Genomic DNA, 22166 nt, shown 5'->3' on the forward strand with positions numbered 1-22166 from the left:
GATAGCCCAGAGCAAGCAGAAGGAAGGGAATAACCAATATCAGAGCAGAATTAAATGACATAGAGACTAAAAGCACAATTCTAAGGATCAATAAATCCAGGAGCTGGTTCTTTGAAAATATAAACAAAATAGACAAGTCTTTAAGCAGACTCATGAAGAAAAAAAGAGAGAGGACCCAAATAAACACAATCAGAAATGAAAGAGGAGAGATTACAACTGATACCACAGAAACATAAAGGATTGTAAGAAATTACTATGAAGAACTATATGCCAAGAAATTTGAAAAACTAGGTGAAATGGACAAATTTTTATAAAAATGTAATCTTCTAAAACTAAATGAAGAAGCAGAAAGTGTGAACAGACAAATAACACCTGATGAAATTGAAACAGTAATCAAAACAATTCCAACACACAAAAGCCCCGGACTGGACAGTTTCACAGGAGAATTCTACAAAACATTTAAGGAAGAGCTAACCCCTATCCTTCATATATTTTTCCAAAACATCCAAGAAGACGGAAGACTCCCAAACTCTTTTCATGAAACCAGCATTGTCTTAATCCCAAACCAGCTAAAGACATAACAAAGAAAGAAAACTTCAGGCCAACATCACTGATGAACATAGACACTAAAATCCTCAACAAAATATTAGCAAACCTCATCCAGCAATACATTAAAAAGATCATACACCATGATCAATTGGGATTCATCCCAGGGATGCAAGGATGGTACAGTATTTGTAAATAATAAATGTAATACATCACATAAACAAAAGAAAAAGCAAAATCACATGGTCATATCAATAGATGCAGAAAAAGCATTTGATAAGGCACAGCACCCATTTGTGATAAAAGCACTCTGCAAAGTGGGAACAGTGGGAGCATTCCTTAACCTAATAAAGGCCATATACAAGAGACCCACAGCCAACATCATACTCAATGGGCAAAAAATAAAAACTTTCCCACTAAGATTAGGAACAAGACAAAAATATCACTTTCACCACTTCTATTCAACATAGTATTAGAAGTCCTAGCCACAGCAATCAGACAAGAAAAGGAAATAAAAGGCATCCAAATTGGAAAGGAGAAAACAAAACTGTCATTGTTTGCAGATGACATGATAGTGTACATAGAAAATCCTATAGACTCCACTAAAAAACTGCTCCACCTAATTAACGAATTTGGCAAAACAATGGGACACAAAGTTATCTTTTGTTTTTAAAATAATAGCCATCTTAACAGGTGTGAGGTGGTATCTCATTGTGGTTTTGATTTGCATTTCTCTAATGATTAGTGATGTTGAACATCTTTTTCATATACCCATTGGCTGTTTGTATGTCTTCCCTGGAAAAACATCTATTCAGGCCATTTTTAAATTGAGTTTATTCTTTTGTTGTTATTGAGTTGTATGAATTCCTTATATATTTTCTTATAAACCCTTTGTCAGCTACATGGTTTGCAAATATTTTCTTTTCATTGTGTTGATTGTTTCCTTTGCTGTTCAGAAGTCTTTTTTAAATTCTTGTTCAAGTACAGCTGTTTCCATTTACCCCCCATCACTCCTCCCCACACCACCAATCCCCACCTCTCACCCTTGATCCCACGCCCCCATCTCTGTCCATGTGTCCCCTATATATGTTCCCTGATGACCCTTCCTCTGTTTCTCCCCATTATCCCTCTCCCCGCTCCCTTCTGGCTACTGTCAGTTTGTTCTTTATTTCAATGCCTGTGGTTATATTTTATTTGTTTGTTTGTTTTGTTGATTAGGTTGCACTTATAGGTGAGATCATATGGTATTTGTCTTTCACTGTCTGGCTTACTTCACTTAGCATAATGCTCTCCAGTTCCACCCATGCTATTGTGAAAGATAGGAGCTCTTTCTTTCTTTCTGCTGTGTAGTATCCCATTGTGTAAATGTACCATAGTTTTTTGATCTGCTCATTTACTGATGGGTGCTTAGTTTGCTTCCAGCACTTGGCTATTGTAAATTGTGTTGCTCTGAACATTGGGGTGCATAGCTTCTTTGAATTGGTGTTTCAGGATTCTTAAGGTATTCTCCCAGCAGTGGAATTGCCAGATCAGTTCCATGCTGGAACCCTGAGTTGCCCAGTCTGTCTCACTCCCCAGTTGTTCTTCCTGGTTATCTGCACACAAATGTGGGATCTCCCAGTCCACCAACCACCGCCTTGCCCATTCAGGTCTGCCAACCACTGCCTCGTTTGCCCCATCCTCCAGTCTCTGCCTTGCTTCATGTCTTCTCCTCCCCGGCTTCCTGTCTATGCCCCTCCTACCAGTCTGAATGAATGTTTCTTCTTTAACTCCTTGGTTGTCAGACCTCTGTACTGTTTGATTTTCTGGCAGTTCTGGTTATGTTTTGTTTTTAAATATGTTGTTGTTCTTCTTTTGGTTGTGTGAAGAGGCAAAGTGTATCTACCTATGCTTCCATCTTGGCTGGAAGTCTTGTAGTTTTCTTTCTTTGCTTTGTCTTTACCTGGTTTGGGGATTAGGATAGGATGAGCCACATAAAAAGTGTTTGGCAATCTTTCCTCTTCATGAGTTTTTTTGAATAATTTCTGAAGGATTGGTGTTAGTTATTCTTTGAATGTTTGGTAAAATTCACCTGTGAAGTTATCTGATCCAGGCTTTTGTGTGTCAGTAATTTTTTGATTACTGCTTGAATTTTGCTACTTGTTATAAGTCTATTCACGTTTTCTGCTTCTTCCTGATTCAGTTTTGGAAGATTTGTTTCTAAAAATTTACCCATTTCACCCAGGTCGTCTGATTTCTTGGCATGTAGTTCATAGTAATTTCTTACAATCCTTTGTATTTCTGTGGTATCAGTTATTAGTTCACCTCTTTCCTTTCTGATTTCATTTATTTGGGTCCTCTCTATTTTTTCTTGATGAGTCTGGTTAATGGTTTGTCAATTTTGTTTATCTTTACAAAGAATGAGCTCCTGGATTGATTGATCCTTTGAATTATTTTTTTAGTCTCTATGTCATTTAATTCTGCTCCCATCTTGATTATTTCCTTCCTTCTGCTTGCTCTGGGCTTTGTTTGTTGTTGTTCCCTAGTTCTTTTACATGGAGGTTTAGGTTGTTATTTGAGATTTTTCTCTCTTCTATAGGTAGGCCTGTATTGCTATGAGCTTCCCTCTCAGTACTGTCTTCACTGTGTCCCATAGGTTTTGGGTTGTTTTGTGTGTATTCATTTTCATTTGTTTCCAGATACTTTTTGATCTCTTTCTTGATATCATTGTTAACTCTTTCACTGTTTAATAACCTGTTATTCATTCTCCATGAATCTAAATATTTTTGACTTTTTTCCATCTTTTTAAAAAATTGTTGTTCAAGTACAGTTGTCTCCACTTTCCCCCTTGTTGAATTATTTTCTTGAGGTTGGTTTCTAGTTTCAAGCTGTTGTGGTCCAAGAAGGTGCTTGATATGATTTTAATTTTATTGAATTTGTTAAGGGTTCTTTTGTGTCCTACTGTGTGGTGTATCTTAGAGAATGATCCATGTGCAATTGAGAAGAATGTGTATTTTGCTTCTTTGGGTAATTCTTAAGTAATTCTGATATAGAGTCTTGTTCAGTTCTGCAATATTTCTGTTGATTTTTTTGTTTGTTTGGAAGACCTATCCATTGTTGTCAGTAGAGTGTTTAAATCCCTGCGATGATTGTATTACTGTTTCTCACTTTCTTAAAGTCTCCAATATTTTCTTTATATATTTAGGTGCACCTATATTTGGTGCATATATGCTTATAAGAGTTATATCCTCTTGTTGGACTATTCCCTTAAGTATTATGAAATGACCTTCTTTGTCTCTTGTTATGGTCTTTGTTTTGAAGTCTATTTCTTCTGATATAAGTATTGTTACTCCAGCTTTTTTTTCTTGTCCATTTGTGTGGAATATTTTTTTCCATCCCTTCACTTTCAGCTTGTGAATATATTTTGTTCTGAGGTGGGTCTCTTGTTGACAGCATGTACGTGGGTCGTTTCTTTTCTGTTTAGCTGCCCTATGTATTTTGATTGGAGAATTTAATTCATTTACATTTAAGGTTATTATTGATAGTTACTTACTCATTGCCATTATTTTGCTTTGTACCTGTCTTCTTCTCTCTCTCTAAACCTTTTTCTTCTTAAAGCAGTTCCTTTAACATCTCTTGCATTGCCGACTTGGTGGAGATGTACTCTATTAACCTTCTTTTGTCTGAGAAGCTCTTATTTTTTCTTCCATTTTACATGAGAACCTTGCTGGATAGATTAGTCTTGTTTGAAGATCCTTGCTTTTCATTACTTGGCATATTTCTTGCCACTCTCTTCTAGCTTGTATTGTTTCCATTGAGAAATCCACTGATAAACTTATTGGAGCTCCCTCGTATGTTACTATCTGCTTCTCCCTTGTAGCCTTTAAGATTCTCTCTTTGTCTTTAAATTTTTCCATTTTGATTGTAATGTGTCTTAGAGTGGGTTCTTTGGGTTGATCTTGATTGGGACTCTCTGTGCTTCTCGGACTTGCATGAGTTTTTCCCTCACCTAGTTAGGGAAATTTTCTGTCATTATTTCTTCGAACAGGTTTTCTATTCCTTGCTCCTTTTCTTCTCCTTCTAGTATCCCTATGATGTGAATATTATCGCATTTTATGTTGTCCCAAACCTCCCTTGGACTATCCTCATCCTTTTTGAGTCTTTTTTCATTTTGTTGCTCTGACTGTGTGTTGTTTTTTACCTTGTCTTCCAGTTCACTGATTTGATCTTCTACTCCATTCATTTTGTTAATTCCTTCTAGTGTGTTCTTCATTTCAGATATTGCATTCTTCATTTCCAGTTGGTTCTTGTTCATGGTTTCTATGTCCTTTTTCATGCTGATGTAGGTCCCACTAAGTTTCTTGTAGTTCTCACTAAGTTCCTTGAACATCCTTATAACCATTACTTTGAAATCTATGTCTTATATGTTGCTTGCCTCGATTTTGCTTAGCTTTTTTTTTCTGGAGATTCCTCCTTTTCGTTCATTTGGGGGTTATTTCTTTTTATCCCCATTTTCATTGTCTCTTTGTGTTTGTTTCTATGTATCAGATTGATATGCTTTGACTCTCTGTCTTGTGGAGTTGCCTTGTGTGTTAGGAGTCTTTGGGACCAAGTGGTGCAGACTCCTTGATCTCCTGATCTGGATGCTCTTGGAATGAGCTGTGTGTGGGTTTTGTAGACCCTCCGATTGTATTTGAGTCCTGATTATTATTGGTCTTTTTGTTATTCAGGGCTCCCTCCATCTGGCTGGCTAAGAGGCTCAATCCCCTCCATGTATTGTATGTTGTTGTATATGTGCTGGCTGAACAAAGCAAAACAACATCAAAACAACACCAAAACAAGCAAACTTCCATGCCCAACTTGGCAATATCAACAACAAGTGAGCAAAGAATAATAAAAGTGAAAAGAGAATGGAATAGTAGAGAAAGGGGGAAAGGAAAAAGAATATGAGAAAACCAAAGGAAAGAAAAGTGATTGTGAGAGGAGAAAGGGAAAGAGAACTACTACTACTCTTAATGAATTGAAAGAGGAAAACAGGGAAAAGGAACATGGTAAAAGTAACAAAACTAATACATGCAGAGAAGAAAGGAACAGTGGAGTACTCTAAGATAAGAGAAGAATAGGAGATATGCAAGAAAAATTAGAGCACCAAAAATAAAAGAAAAAAATAGATAAAAAATAAAAAAGCTATGAAAAGGAAAATAGCTATGCTATTGAAAAAAGAACCAAGTGGATTTGTCTCAGTGCAGTTTAGATCTTGTCTTCTGGTTTCTCCCTTTGGATACTGCTCTGATGTCTGAGTCTGGTGTAAGCCACTGTCAGGTGCTGTCCACATCTGGTCCCTGGCTGCCTTTTCAAAGTTACAGGTGGTCCACAGTTTATGGCTGATTCTTCTGGGCTTGGCTGCTTCCAGGTTAGGCCAAGCTGCTCTGTAAAACTGGATTTTATCAGCACTGGGTCCAGGGGTATGTCAGCAAATGTCCCAAGTTTTCACAGGATCCACTTCTGCCAGTCTCTGCCTGCTGGCCTGCTGTCAATCTTAGACTAGTCGCAGATCAGACTATTTCTGGAAGGGCTTCTGGTGGAAACAAGGAGCTGTGATTCCTGGTTCTCCCATGGCAGATGCCTTTCAGACTTCAGGGAAGGTGGTGGGTTTGTTTCACTCCCCCAAGCCACTAGTCTGAGTCTGTCCAGGATTATCTTCCTTACTCAGCAGGGTGGGGCCCCTACTAGTGTTCCTGAGCCCAGATTTTGGGTCTGCTTGATGCTGGGAGTGTTTCTGTGGCTCTTCCATGAGAGGGGAGCACCAGTCTGTTTCCCAGAATAATGTATGGATTGACTGCACCCTGCTGCCAGTCTCTGACCACGCCTGAGTCTGTTTATGTTGCTGTCCCCTCAGCAAGGGTTAAAATGCAGGATGGGAGAGAAGGCAGGAAATGCCCCACCCCCCAAAAAATAAAACACAACAAAACAGAACACCAAGACAGAGCAAAACTGAACAAGAACAACAGCAAAAAAAAAAATATGCTTAGAGGAACGAACAAGTTTTCAGAGGTTGTGGTGAGGGGATTTCTGGGGCGTGGGGAGTGGTATCCCAAAGGATAAGTCCAAAAACTTTTTTGACAAATGCAGACACCCATGTAACTCACATTCCTTTCAATATATGAAATACTTCCATCAAAGAAACTCTTTTGCTTCCACCTATGACAGATTAGTTTTTGTCTGTTGTAGACCTTGATGTAAATAGAGTCACACAGTGTGCAGCCTTTTGTATCTGGCCTTTTTCACACATATAATAATTTTGAGTTTCTTCTGTGTTGTTGCATGTTTAGTAGTTTGTTCATTTTAATTGCTAAATTGTATTGCATTGTATGAATATATTACAATTTGTTTATACATTCTTCTTTTGATGGTCATTTGAGTTGTCTCCAGTTTTTTGGCTACTGTGAATTTAATTGCTATAAACTAAGAGTAGAATTGCTGGGTTAATGTCTTTTTTTTCCTTCTTGGGTTCCTAACAACTTCTTTGCTTTAAAAGTTACAAGATGAGTTGGGAAGAATTACTCTCTTCCCAACATTGTTAGAGTACTTTATTTAAGGGCCCATATGAAGTAAAATCTGTTTTCAATGGTGTAAAAAATTTAATCAGCTATTCATTTACTCAGTCCCTTTTTTGTTCTTGAACTTATGTTGAGTGATTGAGCTTGCAGGGTTGCTTCAAAATGATCCCTCCCTTGTGTCCTTTATAGTAGCTCCTATAGACCCCTCTCCCCACTATCCCCTCCCCACTCCCCTGTGGCTATTGTTACAATGTTCTTAATTTCAATGTCTCTGGTTATATTTTGTTTGCTTTTTTCTTCAAGGACAAAATCAAGGGGGAGGATAGAGGTGGGGGAAGGAAGTAGGACTCGCTGGGGTGGGGTGGAGGGAAGGGGAGAAAATGCAGACAATTGTAACTGAATAAAAATAAATAAATAAATTTAAAAAAACAACAACTCCAAAATGATCCCTCCCCCTTAATCAGTGTTTCTGGACTGAGTCTGAACACTTCAACATGCTTACCTGAGGGCTTTTGTTTTCTCTCCTAACCAGCTACTTAGTCTCTAAACTCCTATTTTCTCATCTGCCAATGAAAAGATTAATAGTGCCTTATCTCATTTGGTTTTTCTGAGAATTAAACAAGAGAATTTATGTTAAACCCTAACACAGTGAGAGAGATGTAGTAAAGGCTCAACAAATGTGAGCTGTTTACGTTATTATTTTATTGCTAGGACTTCTGTCACTGCACTCATGCCATGATTTCAAATGCTTTATGTGCATTTTGTCTGCAGCTACTGATTACCTCTAGGGTTAGTGCTCCCTCTTGGCCTTAGAAGGCAGGTTTCATTTCTCCTTTGGTTCAACACTCAGTGATCCCAGGGGTAACTCTGGCACCTGCCTCCAAAAGAAGGAAGCATGTTAGCTTGTCTGTCTCTAAATATAAGCACCACGTATGGGTCAGGAATAGTGACACACCTCATGACAATATGATCAGTCCTGTCCTCCTTCTTCTCATTCCTCTTCTCTCAGAACAAACAAAAGTTTTTAGTCCTTCTCCACCACTTCCTCAATCTTTCAGCTGATTCTGTGATGTAGTAGGTGAGTTTAAGAGCATTGATGGTGGCAAAGGGAGGGATTGGCAGGAGTGTGCATGTGTGTGTGTGTGTGTGTGTGTTTAGGAGTCTGTGTAAAGGACAAAGATTAGAGCTTGGAGAGAGGAAATGCATGTGTGGGAGAAAGACAAAAGGTAGTGAGACAAGGGAGGAGAGAAGGATTGCAGCCTGACAGAGAACAGTGAAGAGTTTGGGCACAGGGGGAGACTCAGTGGGACTAGGAGGATGACGCTGGTTAGAGGTAGCAGTGAAAATGCAGAGGTGGGTCAGGAAAAGCACCAGGAGAATGTGGGGGAAGAGAGACTTTTTAATAAAATGTTTGAGTGCAGTTCAAAGAGCAGTGAGAATGCGATTATACCAGGACAGGGGCTATCGGAGGGGTGTATTCGTAAAAATGGCCCAGGTTTTGATTACTACCTTTTGGAACAAACAAATCTGCTAGTAAAAGGTTAACTTACTAATTCCATGGTTTATTTGTTCAAATATTTGCTAAGTACCTACAGTGGGACAGACTCTGTGCTTAGTGATGTCAACTCCCCAGTCCCAAAGTGGGGACTGTTGTGGAAACTTTCTTTTGGTCATCTGAATCCAGGTGTGTCTAAACTGGAAATCCTCCTGGTTCTGCCTTCCATACTGCATTTTGCAGAACTGGTATAGAGGCTGAGAGAAGGAGAGGTTGTGCCTTGAAGCTGGGGTTCTCTATCATGTTTTGCCATCACACCATAAAAATACGTAAATGATATTCACACATGATACACCACCATATGCTTACTCAAATTTTGGCAAAATCCCCAAAGTGTTTATAGGGAGTGAAACGAATGAGCAGGTGGAAAATATTTTTGAGAGGTTATTTATTAAAAAAGTGAATCACTATTAAGGGTGTGTCAGTGAATTAAGGGTATCTCAGTGCCTCTGCAGTGTGGATAAGACTGGTTTTAGATCATGGAACCATTTCACATGCTGCTCTACATGTATGTGAGCAAGAGTAAGGTTATTAGAGATACAAATCTGAATTTGCTCCAATTTATGAAAGGGTTCATTTGCAAATTTTGATAACTTTTATGTTATTAGAAATAAATTTCTTGTGATACATTTCCCAACAAATCCTCCACATATTGTGCTGCAAACAGAGGCCACCCTTCTAGGCTGGGGTAGAGGGGCAGGCTATTTTACCCATTAGGGACATGGCTGCAGTGTAAGGAGCCTGTGCATTTGTAGATCCCACGAGCAGTGAAAAACAAATCACAAGCACATATACGAGGAAAATGGCAAAATGAAAATAATACTTGTTTAAATAAATGTCTACATAACAAAACTACACAAAAAAGTAACTGACCACTCCTATATAGTTATGTAACAATTATGTTCAATGTGGGTTGTTGGCAAACTTGAATATGTTGTTATGATGTCAGGAGAGTCTTCCAAAATTAAGGTGTGTAAAGATACACAGGCCATTACCCTAAAGAGGGAATGGCCATAACCAAAAAATAGGGTTGGAACTCACAGGAGGGAAAGACACTTGGAAGAAAGAGAGAAAGCAGAAAATTGAAGAAGTGATTCCATTTCTCCTTAGCTTGGACCAAATCTTCCCTATGCTTCCAGCTCTCCTTGGTTGTAGAGCTGAGGCTATGAGTCCCATTGCTTCACCGTGTCCCTGGGAACTCTGTAAATGGAAATACTTTCTTCTTGTTTCTGCTGAGACAGATGGATGTTTTCCAAGCATCTGAGGGATGCCTTCCAGCTAGTTGTGATCAAAACGAAGTTCATCACTGGTGGACTTGCCTGGTACACCACCCAAAGATCTGACCTTTAACGGCTTGGTTCTGAGACACCAGGCCCATTTGAGAGATCTGTTCTTAGGGTATTTTTGTCTTTGGGGGCACTTTTCTCATCCCTCTTCTTTATTCCTAGGAAAGGAATTTCCTTTGATCATATTTGGATGAAGAGTAAGGCTTAAATGTTGCTGAATATTCATTGAGGGTTCATCTATTGGAAAAAATACAATACAGTGATGGCCACACAGTTTTATAACTCATAACAACAGCAATAATAATAACCGACTCTTCTAAAAATGGCAATTCATATGAGTTGACTCATTTAGCCCTCCTAATCATCTTACAGAGTTTACTGTTACCCACATCTAACAATGAAAAGAGGGGGCATGCAGGAGCAGCGTAACTTGCCCAAGATCATCCAAGTAGTCAGGGAAGAACAGGGAAATTAACCCAGGAGGTCTGGCTCCAGAACTGTGTCATCACCAACTGTATGTGTCCTCTCCACTTAGCATGGATCCTTGCCCCTTCTCTACTGTTCTCTTTTTTCTCACTCACCTGGATAGTCTCTCAGGGCTGTGGGAGGTACTCTCTGTGAGACTCCGGATTTACCTCCTCTACATGTGACTTTATTCTCTTCTTATCCCTGACTCTTTCGTAAATGAGTCTGGAAACCTCCTGCTAAGAACCCTCAACAGGGCTGGGATGGAGCCTTCAGGAGCCACTGAATGAAATGAGAGTCCTTCACACAGATAACCTCCTTTCCAGAACCTCATTGACAGCCATCCAGGCCTTGCTGCTGTTAGATGCCTTTGGTGTCTTCACTTTTGAGGTTATAAAATATCATTAGAATTGTAAGAAAAGTCGGATTTGTTTTTATGAGGACTTACATTAGGTATCTTGTATTGAGAAGTGTTATGTAAAAGGAAAACAAATTTTTTTTCTGATGGAGTTTTGTTTATATAAATTTGGGGCAGAGCAATACTACCAGTGGCCCTTCTTCTCAGTGCTCATGTCAGTAAAGCCCAGTATCTTGTATAAATAGAAGATAAAGTGAATATTTAAAAAATACTGTCTGGAAGGGTGTCAAATTATTAGTCACCTGGGACCCTTACTTGTCTGAATCTGGGCCTATCACTTTCCCTATATACCTGGAGACATGTTGCTCACTCCCCACAGCCCATCATGCTCTAAGCAAGTGCATCAGCATTGAGGCAGAAAATGGACTCATAACTTGGGGTTTTCATTCCTTTAGATGCCTTTCTCCATGGGGTCCTCTGGACACCACTATCAGTAGATCCATCTAGTATTTATTTGGTACCTTTATACTTCCAATTCTCTCCTTATTCTCTCCTTGGTCCCTTTTCTCCACGTTCCCTTCCAGATTCTTTTTTTTTTCCCTTCCAGATTCTTAATCACTGATTCTTTCCCTAGTCCTGAAAGCTGACAGATATTCTGGAGCTTCAGAAGCAGACAAATATTACCTGAGTGGTGGGAAGAGCCAAGGCCAGATGGCCTCTAGGATTAATTCTTCATAGCAGTAGGGAAACCTAAATCTTTTTGAGGGTTAAGGAATAAACAGGGACAAAAAGGGGCTTATATTAATGAAGCCAGAAGGGAATGGATTGATTTTATTGATTTCCCATACTCAGAATAGTTTTCCTGGGTGGTTCTTAAGGGTAAGGAGATCTAAACACAAACTTTACAGAACCATCTTGGGAGGAGCATGAGAAATTCATGAAGAGCAGGCAATGAATATGGTTCTTCTCCACTTCCCCAGCTGCCCCATTCCTCACGGCCTTTAGAGAAGATGTGAATCTGGATCAGTGTGGAGAAACATATCCCTTAGGCTCCTTCTGGATTTCTACTTGGTGCTGCGCTTTCGTGCACAGGGAGCCACAGGTGCCAAGATATTAGGCAAGTCTCGTGTGAAATGTTCAAGGAGATAGCCAGATAAATTTAATGTAATTAAATGGAATCAAGTTAAAATATAGTTTAGCTAATAGGTCTTCAGGAGGGAGATATGTTGTTTTGGACTCGGGCCATTACAAAGTTGTTTGTCTTAAGGAAGTATTTTAAGGTTAAAATTGGAATATGCTGAAATGGAAGAGAAGGGAAATTCATATAAACACAGAAGGAGGAGAGTCTTAGAGGGAGGCAAAAGTATAATATGGGTAGGGGTGCCAATGCTGTTTGTGTGGCAATGGTAGAATGAGGTCAGAAAGGTAGGGTGGGGCCAAACTTTGGGGGCAGAGTGACTGAGGCCAGGGTGAAGCATGAGGGGCCAGAGGTCATTTCTACATGCAAGTGAACATTCTCTGGAAGGACTTTCCCCTGGAGAATTGCACAATTTAGAAATACATGCTACCTTTTGTGATCTCAGCACACAATCGAGACATGCTTTTTGTTCCTATCATTTTCAGCAGACTCATCAACTTCTGAGTCATTACAGAGAGACCCTAAAGGTCATCATGACTCACACGAACCTTACCATCTTCCATCCTGCAGTTTTTGTCTTACTCGGCATTCCTGGGTTGGAGGCCTATCACAAATGGCTGTCTGTACCCCTCTGCCTCATGTATATCACCGCAGTCCTGGGAAACAGCATCCTGATAGTGGTCATCATCAAGACCATTAACCTTCATGAGCCCATGTATTTTTTCCTTTCCATGTTGGCTATCACGGACATCATGCTGTCTACCACTACTGTACCCAAAGCCCTAGCCATCTTTTGGTTCCATGACCATGATATTGCCTTTGATGCCTGTGTTACTCAAGTTTTTTTTGTCCATGTGATGTTTGTGGGGGAGTCAGCCATCCTATTAGCTATGGCCTTTGATCGCTTTGTGGCCATCTGTGCTCCTCTGCATTATTCAACAGTGTTAACATGGACTGTTGTGGGAAGAATTGCTCTGGCCATCGTGACCCGAAGCTTCTGCATCATCTTCCCAGTGATTTTCTTGCTGAAGCGGCTGCCTTTCTGTCGGACCAACATCATCCCCCATTCCTACTGTGAGCATATTGGAGTGGCCCGCTTAGCCTGTGCTGACATCACCGTTAATATCTGGTATGGCTTCTCAGTGCCCATCGTCATGGTCATTTTGGATGTAATCCTCATCACTGTGTCTTACTCACTGATCCTCCGAGCAGTGTTTCGTTTACCCTCCCAGGATGCCCGCCACAAGGCTCTGAGCACTTGTGGCTCCCATCTCTGTGTTATCCTCATGTTTTATGTTCCATCCTTCTTTACCTTACTGACCCACCGCTTTGGACATAACATTCCTCGACATGTGCATATCCTGCTGGCCAATCTTTATGTGGTGGTGCCACCAATGCTCAACCCCATTGTCTATGGTGTAAAGACTAAGCAGATCCGGGAGGGTGTAGCCCACCAGTTCTTTGACATCAAGGCTCGGTGTTGTGCTTCACCTCTAGGCTAATGGCTCCCCATGAATCCTCCCCTTCCAAGTTTACCAAGGAAACTGATGTGAGATACAGAGATTTCCTGAACTGAGAGCGATTTTCCTTCTCTTCCTCATTTTTTTCCTTCTTCTTCATCTTCCTCCTCCTCCAATTTTCTTTGTTTTCCTCTTATGGCTCTTCCTCTTTGTCTTTTTTTCTGTTTCTGTGTTTTTTCTATCCTTTTTTCTTCTCATATCCATCCCTCCTCAACAACCTGCAAGTAACAACTAAGTGTTCATGCCTCTGATATGAACATTTGGTATACCCAGGAGGCCAGATGTACTCCAGAACAAAAGGAACTGAACAACATAGAGTAAAATATACACAAATGGATTAAAATAACTGTATATTTAACATCTGAAGGGGTTCCAGTTTTTTATCACCAAATGTGCACTTATTATTTGTACAGATTCAAGTAACTCTCCATGTATTTCTACAATGGCAGGTGTGTTTGAAAAACAGCCAAGCATGCATGCCATTTAGCCATCTGGGAAAGTCCCGTTTTTTCTTAAAATTTCAGTTGAAGAATTGCCTTCCCTGAGAAGTTTTTCTTATTTTTTTCTAGGCAATCCAAAGCTTCCCTGTTTGTCTATTGCATCTTGTACAAATCTCAAAACATATGTTCTGAGTTATAAGGGGCTGTTTATTAATTATTACCTCCAATTGACTATAAGCTCTTAGAAACAAGAATAGTGTGTGTCATTCATATTTGTACTCTTGTTGTGTTATAAAATACTTGGTACATAATAGATGTTTGAGAGATGAATGAGATGACAATTACCTCCTTGAAGTTAAAATATGCATCTCTATCATGCACTGAAATAATCAGCTACCTTTTTCCACACACCTAGTGATTAGTAAACCAGTTCTTCTTAAAGACAGTGTAATATGATGGAAGCAAACACACTGCTGATTACAGTGTGGTTTACTCCAGGGAATAGACTAGAGTGGTAGGAACACAGGGTATTCATGATTTTCTCTTCTACTTGGCTTCTGCACATCCAGAATAGTAAGAATTATAGCATGTTGTTCTTGGCCAGATTAGCAAAATTGCAGCAGGCTCTTAGATTTCACAGTCTTGATCCTCAATTTTTCATGCTTTTTTAGAAAAGGTTATGTACACTCATTTCCTCAACCATCACTTATAACTAAGGAGTTCTACATCTCTCTTTCCATCTTAGGACTCTTGAGTTCTAAATGCATAAACCCACCTGGCTACTGAGTATCTCCTCCAGAATATAGAACTACCAATCATGCTAGCATTTCTTGCTATTCCTGTTCTTTTCCTTGGAAAATAGATCATGAGGATCCCATCATCTTCACTGAACAGGAAAACCTGGGGAAACTCTCAACTTCTTCCTTTCTGGAATGTTCCTCAATAAGTTATTGGCTGTTACTCATATCGATTGTACCACTAAATATTTATTTATCTGGATAGTATTTGGAGTCATATTGAGATTCAAGTCCTGCCCGCATTGTTTTCTAGCTCTGTAAACTTGTGAAATTTATTTAATGTATTTATCCCCACCTGTAAAATGGGGGATAGCAATAGTATACTCCTCATAGGGTTGTTGAGAATATTTGAGGGAACAAACCATATAGAGAGCACGTAATGCAATCCTTAGCTCAAAGTAAGTATGTAAAAATATTTAATGCTAAGTTGTTGGTATTGTTAATTTTATTCTTAACATGGCCTCTATAATTACTTTTGTCCCTTCTCATCTTTCACTTCAGGTATTTCCTTAGTTTCTTAGTTGACTTCAATGTTTTTAATCTTTTACATTGTAACTTAAACCATAAATTAATTGACTTGATGTTAAGCATTCTAAAACAAAAAGCTGATCATACTACTTTCTGTCAGGTACTTTTGAGTATTCTTTATTACTTACAGAAGTGTTTTCCACAGAACATTCTGTAGAAATAAATACCAGCTATCATAATGGATGCTTTCTAAAAAAGTTTCAATGTCAAATAAGCATGAAAAGTGCTGACACTCTGGGAGTCGCACCTGTGGCTGTGCAAAAGAAGGCTAGACTTTGTGGTATTTCCTATACTTATTTGACCATATATATTTGGATCCATGTCCATGTAAACTTTTCGATGGGATATCAACTTCCATCCCTAAAATGACCTTAGGGTGTTCCCTTAGCCGCAGTTTAGAAATCACAGGACTATAGGGTAATTTCTAAGTTGAGCATTAATTTAATAATCTGGTCCTAACTTACTTTTCCATCATTATCTGCAAACACTTCATCATATAGTAATGCATTAACATATAATAATACTAATGATAATATAATAATTATGACAACAGCTAATGTTTATTAAGAGATTATGCTGGGAACCATGTTAGGAGCCTTGCCACATTAGCTTATTTAATTGTCACAAAACCTCATGAAATTATACCTTTGCTATCTCTGTTTTATACATGGGAGCACCCCAGGCTCAGAGAGAATAACTAATCAGGGCCACAGAGCTGGCAAATGGTAGAGTACTGATGTGAACTCCTCTTTGAAGCCTTTGCCAACCTCCCTAAGTCAGAGGTGATCACCTTGTTCTCTGGGTCTCCATAGCAATGACCTTATAGTTTCAACTGATTATAATTAATCCGTGAAACCACCAGAAGTTGAGCTCTGTGAGGGCAGAGAATATATGGCATTTATCATTACTGTTCCAGCATGTAGCATAGGGTTCAATATGTATTCTTCTGGACAGACTAATTTGAAATGTTGGTATTGTGGTTGGTCTCCGGACCCTTCACTACTAAACATTATCTAATTTTATGGCTGAAAACTCATACGGACACATACCACATACACACATATACACAACACTAAGCTCCCTCTGACCTACTATTTCTTCTATATCTCCGCAGGTTGCTATGTACACTGAAGTCTAGCAGGTGTATAGGCAGGGTTTTAATATTCTACTCATTGACCAGCAGCAACCCAAATCCACTCTACATGTGGAGTCATACCACAAGCAGCATGTATGGACTGCTGAAGGTAGGATATAGATTACCCACCCTCTGGTTTCTGAGTCAGTCACCTCTGGAGAGTGGTCCTGCTGGGGTCTGCTTCTAATTAAACCAGATGCTCCCTAAAGACCCAGTGGGGTAGAAGTGTCCCAGAACAGACCTGGGGGGAGGGGATATACTATTACCAAAAGGATCCCCCTTTCTCTGTGGGGGTCCCCCCACACCTACTAGGTTCACCTTGCCCACCACCAGAGGAAAGACATCTCACAATGCCAGAGAATGGTGAAAATGAAAGAAATTATTTATTTAAAAGTTATACAGACTTAGAGTAATGACTTAATGTCTTCATTAAAATACTGAAGTCCTTTAGAATACCCACAGATGCACACAGTCCCCTCTGCCCAGTCTGGAATACTGTATCTCAGGAAAAGAAGTAGAAGTCTGTGATTCAGGCTCCAGGCACCATCAGCTGTGTTGCAGCCACAGGGTCCCCACTCTGCCAAGGCTGCGTGGTCCTTTCTCTTCTCCCCGAAAACCATGTGGTCCTCTCTATTCACTCTGCCAAAGCTGCATGATCCTCTCCCTCTTCTCTGCCAAAGCCAGACAGTCTTCTCTCTGGTTTGGCTGGTGCTCCTGGGTTTAAATCCCAGCACCAGTCTTCCTCTGCAGCCCCATTTCTGACTCCTCCTACAACCAGTCACACCTGCCAGCACTCTCGTATTCTTCCAGCTTTACTGGGCTGCCATAGTCAGTCTGGGCAGGTGTGGCCCCATGGCATGGAGTCAGTCTTCTCCAAGCTCTCAGGCAGGTGCTGTAACCAGGGGGAGTTGCTTCCCAGTTACATCTTGGGTGGAAGTCACTCCCATCTCCCTGGCTCAAAGCCTGGCCACAGCTATTTAACATATCCATGAAACCAGTTAAAGGTTATGGATATGTTAAATGACCATGCCAGAGGTTAGCTGCACAGCTGTTGCTATGCAAAACAGCTCTGAATGGCCCTGCTCCATGTGTCCCCCCAGCTCAGGCTTGTGGGGTAAGGACATCCTATATATACTTTTCTAATATTTCCTGGACACCTTGAGTTCTGGACCCCACTACAAATCCCTATTTGGGGCCCCACTCTTGGCTGAACCCTGTTACAGAAGGTCTCTTCTCACCCAAGGGTTTTCTGCAGATGAGGCACAAACACTGCCCTAATTTTTTCAGAGTCTGCAACTGACAGATTTTTTTAATATAAAAAAAAAGGTTTTTAGTACATTCATAGAATCATGCAATACTTACCATTGTCTCGTTCCAGAATATTTTCATTCCCACTAAATGGATGTTACCCATTAGCAGGCATCATCATTCCCTCACACCCAACATCTCTAGTGCCTGACAAACACTACCAGTCTATTTTTTGTTTTTCTACAGACTTATCTATTATGCAGATTTGATATAAGTGGAATTATACATGACCATCTTTGTCTGGCTTCAAAAATTAGCATAATGTTTTTAATTTTTTAATATTTTTAATGTTGTTCAAGTACAGTTTTCTCCATTTTCTCCCCTCCCAACCGCACCTCCCCCACTTGTCCCTTCCCTCCTTTGGCTTTGTCCATGTATCCTTTCAACATGTTCCTTGACAACCCTTCCCTCTTTCCCCCTATAATCCCCCTACACCCTCCCATGTTGTTATTGTCAGTTAGTTCTTTATTTCAATGTGTCTGGTTATATTTTGCTTACTCATTTGTTTTGTTGATTAGATTGCACTTAAAGGTGAGATCATATGGTATTTGTCCCTCACCGTCTGCCTTTTTCACTTAGCATAATGCTCTACAGTTCCATCCATGCTGTCTCAAAGGGTAGGAGCTCCTTCTTTCTTTTTCTACATAGTATTCCATTGTGTAAATGTACCACAGTGTTTTGATCCACTCATTTACTGAGGGGGACTTAGGTTGCTTCCAACACTTGGCTATTGTTAGCATAGTGTTTTTGAGGTTCATCCATGTTATAGCATGTGTTAGTACTTCATTCCTTTTTATCACTGAATAATATTCCAGTATATGGATCTATCTGATGTTGTTCATACATTCATCAGCTGATGGATGTCTGAGTTATTTCCATGCTTGAAACTTGTAAATGCATTGATATATTGCTCCCATAGAAACAATGTCTATAATTCTACTTAGGCAGGAATTACCTGTTCTCTTTTTTTTCATTTACATTGTTTTTATTTTTAGAGAGTGTGAATTTTTGTTTATGTGATAGCTAATAAATTGTATTTCTTAATGAAAGAGGGAAATCAAATCCCATCTGGGGTGTATTTGGTTTCAAAACCTGTGCTCTTTTGCAGCAGCACATATTCCATTCCTTGAGTTTGTGTCACTTCTGGAACACATTCTCATCTAATCTAAGCACCCTCTGGAAACCCACTCTGAGCTCCTGTGCCCTAAGAGCATATACCATGGGGTAAGGGCCGGGGGGATGACAACAAATGTTAAGCATATTGAGAAGAACAGGAAAGATAGGAAGTGCTTTTGCTGCCAGATGGGCTATAGACACTACAACAATGGTTGTGTAGAAGAAGAAGATGAGGATGAGATGGGAACTGCAGGTGCTCAGAGCCTTGACTATTGCCTCAGCAGAGTTCAGCCTCATCACAGAGCGAAAGATCAGAACATAGGAAATAAGGACTAGAGCCATGTCACTTCCACCAATGACCCAGGCTAAAGCCAACTGATAAAACCTATTAATGGTGGTGTCATCACAGGCCAAACCAGTGACCCCAGGGTTAGAGCACATGCAGTGCTCCATTTCATTGTGGGAGCAATAGTGTCTCTGGGCAGCCAGTACAGGCACTGGGATGGTCAACAGGGCATTCCTAAGCACCATGAATATCATGGCTTTGACTACAAAAGCTTGCGTAACTATGAAGGAGTATTGAAGTGGGTGGCAGATGGCTACATATCTGTCCACAGCCATACAAAGGAAGATACCAGACTCCATGCTAATAAAACAGTGAACAGCATAGATTTGAGCAAAGCACTCAGGAAGGCTGATGGCCTTGGCATCCAACCAGAAGATGGCCAGAATCCTGGGCATGATGGTAGTAGCCAAGCCAATGTCCACTATAGCCAGGATACTAAGGAATTGGTACATGGGCTGGTGCAGGTTAAGCTCATGGTGAATGGTGATGACGACGAGGAGATTGGCACCAAGAGCTAAGATGTAGAGCAGAGCCCGGGGCAGGGAGAGCCAGTGCTGCCACCTGTGAATGCCTGGGAGCCCCATCAGGATGAATTCAGACACTTGAAACCTTGAACTATTGATTATATTCAGGGTGGTATCCATATCTCAGGGCATCTTAATCCTTACTGTATGTCTGTAGACAAAGGGAAACAAGAAGGAAGCTTGGTTAAGTGTTCAGCTGAGATTCAGATTTAAAGATATAAGATTCACTCATAGATTATGATATTCCCCATGTCTCTTTTGTCTGGGAAATGTTCTGAAAAGAGCACTAAAATGGCAAAGGCGGCCTTAAGAGGAAGATTACAGCAGAAACAAAGAGAGAAAGGAATCATTTACTGGCTTCATGCGACTCTATGCTGTTTTGATACATGAAGCAAGGGGACGTGGACACGAAACAGGAGACATGTCCAGTCATCGTGGATGGACTGATTCCTTAGGAGGTAAATACGAAGGACAGAATAGTTATATTGTTTTATGGAGGTCTTCCAGGGAAGAACAAAAGTAGAACAAGAATGACCATAATGGCTTTGTTTTGTATAGGACCTTTGAAGGGTGTTTTTTCATATTTGAGGAATTGAGATTCACAGGAGTTGAATGATTTATCTGAGTTTAGAGTTTTAAATAATAAATGAGCTGGAGCTAAAAATCTTAGCAGTCTGTGCTTAGTTACTGTATATTTTCTGTTAAACTATTGCTGATGGCTTAATACAAGTGGTTCTTTTAAGGTGTAAGCTTTTGCCCCCTTCTGATTACCAAAGTTAAATTGAAAACATATTAAGACCAATGCTGTCTCCCTTTATTGATTTTAAACCTGCAGATTTTAGCAAGACTTCCCTAAGGATATTATTTTAAAAATACATAATACTGTATTTTTTAAAAAGAATTTTAGCATGTGTTAGATTTAATTCCCATAATTGCCATGGAGATTTTGACATTTACATATTTAGATATTTATACATAAGTGAAACCAATGTTCACCATGTATCTTTTCTTTTTTAAAAATATATTTTAATGATTATGCTATTACAGTTGTTCCAATTTTTTCTCCCCTATATTCCCCTCCCCCCTATACCCCACCCTCTGACCTCACTCCCTCACTTTAGCTCATGTCCATGGATCATACATATAGTTCTTGGGCTTCTCCATTTCCCATACTGTTCTTAACCTCCCCCTGTCTATTTTATACCTACCATTTATGCTTCTTATTCCCTGTACCTTTTCCCCATTATCCCTGCCCCCCCACCCCCCAAGTGATAACCTTTCATGTGATCCCTATTTCTGTGAATCTGTTCGTGTTCTCACTGTTTGCTTAGTTCATTTTTGGTTTTGTTTTTTTTAGGTTCAGTTGTTGATAGTTTTCAGTTTGTTGTCATTTTACTGTTTGCATTTTTGTTCTTTTTCTTAGATAAGTCCCTTTAACATTTCATATAATAAGGGCTTGGTGACAGAAAGACTCTTTCATAACAGTCCTTCTCCATTTGTGAAGTCTCTACTTGGATTCAAATCTTGCATGCTGCCCTGGCTCAGTTTGTTGAAGCTTTGTCCCTGTACACCAAAAGGTTGTGGGTTCCATGCCCGGTGAGGACACATACCGAGGCTGTGGTTTGATCCCTGATCTGGATGTGTATGGGAGGCAACTGATGTTCTGCTCTCACACTGATGTTTTTTCCCTCGCTCTCTCCCTTTCTCTTTCTAAAAAATCAATAAACATATCTTCAGGTGAGAATTAAAAAAATCTTGCATGGTGTAGAACATTTTCATGTGATTTCTTCGGAAAGAACAAATGGGCAATAGACTCAATGAATTAGAAAATCATCTTCAACTTGGAATTTTGATTAATATTCATTTCTCATTACTTTTTTCTGTTGTAATGGTTAATTACAGAAATGTAACTCATTTATCTTTGGTCTATAGAGGGGAGAATGTATTTGTATTGTTTTTTTAAATAAATAATAAAATAATAGTGTTAGTTTCCTTTTCTCTTAACTGTTGATGCTTCCTTTCATATACAGTAAGTTCTTATATGCACCAGCCCTAATTTATCATTTTTCTGTCTGTGCATTGTGATGAGAGTACTGTAGTGAGTAAAACATTTCTAGATTTTTAAGGGATTTACTACACAAGAGATCTTTTATCCACTTAATATTTTACACTTTAAATTTTAAAGCTTTTACTAACATTTAGACTGCCAAGATCATCTTAACTATTTTTGTTAATTTCCAAAATATCTCAATTTAATTGTGGTCTTATGAAATATAAAAATTAATTATACAAATAATATCTTAAAATATTTTTCCTCCGTACTCTGCAATTTGATGCATCTCTTTCATGACTTAAGTTTTCTCTTATATCTGTCACTAAAGAACATACTTTATATGTGTCAGCATTCCTCATTATTTTTTTGTTTACTATATTTGAAGTTTTTTGAGTGGAATTTTTTTCAGAGTAAAATTTCTAATTAAATGTTGCTAGTACCTAGAGAACCTGCCGATTTCTGTTATTTTGCTTTGGATTCACTTTAGTATTTTATTGTCAGTTACAATTATT

The 22166-nt window shown here is 39.4% G+C and overlaps 2 protein-coding genes across 5 annotated transcripts; one reads left to right on the top strand and one right to left on the bottom strand.

Moving 5' to 3' along the window:
* Positions 1-8059: 8059 nt before the first annotated feature.
* Positions 8060-15299, top strand: LOC128781144 (olfactory receptor 52B2). 4 transcript variants are annotated; one of them, XR_008427033.1, is made up of 2 exons: positions 8060-8163; positions 11730-12363. XR_008427033.1 is itself a non-coding variant. In XM_053925896.1 (2 exons), exon 2 carries the CDS (start codon positions 12421-12423, stop codon positions 13387-13389), a length of 969 nt encoding a protein of 322 aa, XP_053781871.1. In that variant the 5' UTR covers positions 8060-8163; positions 12373-12420; the 3' UTR covers positions 13390-15299. The 4 variants fall into 4 exon arrangements, 2 of the variants coding, with proteins under 2 accessions (XP_053781871.1, XP_053781872.1); XR_008427032.2 differs by lacking the exon at positions 11730-12363 and adding an exon at positions 10089-10234; XM_053925896.1 differs by lacking the exon at positions 11730-12363 and adding an exon at positions 12373-15299.
* A 3453-nt stretch (positions 15300-18752) lies between these two features.
* LOC128781074 (olfactory receptor 56B34-like) lies at positions 18753-19721 on the bottom strand. Its single transcript, XM_053925387.1, has one exon. It carries the CDS (start codon positions 19719-19721, stop codon positions 18753-18755), a length of 969 nt encoding a protein of 322 aa, XP_053781362.1.
* Between the last annotated feature and the right edge of the window lie 2445 nt (positions 19722-22166).

This window comes from Desmodus rotundus, chromosome 5 (assembly GCF_022682495.2).
Source record: "Desmodus rotundus isolate HL8 chromosome 5, HLdesRot8A.1, whole genome shotgun sequence".
NCBI lineage: Eukaryota > Metazoa > Chordata > Mammalia > Chiroptera > Phyllostomidae > Desmodus > Desmodus rotundus.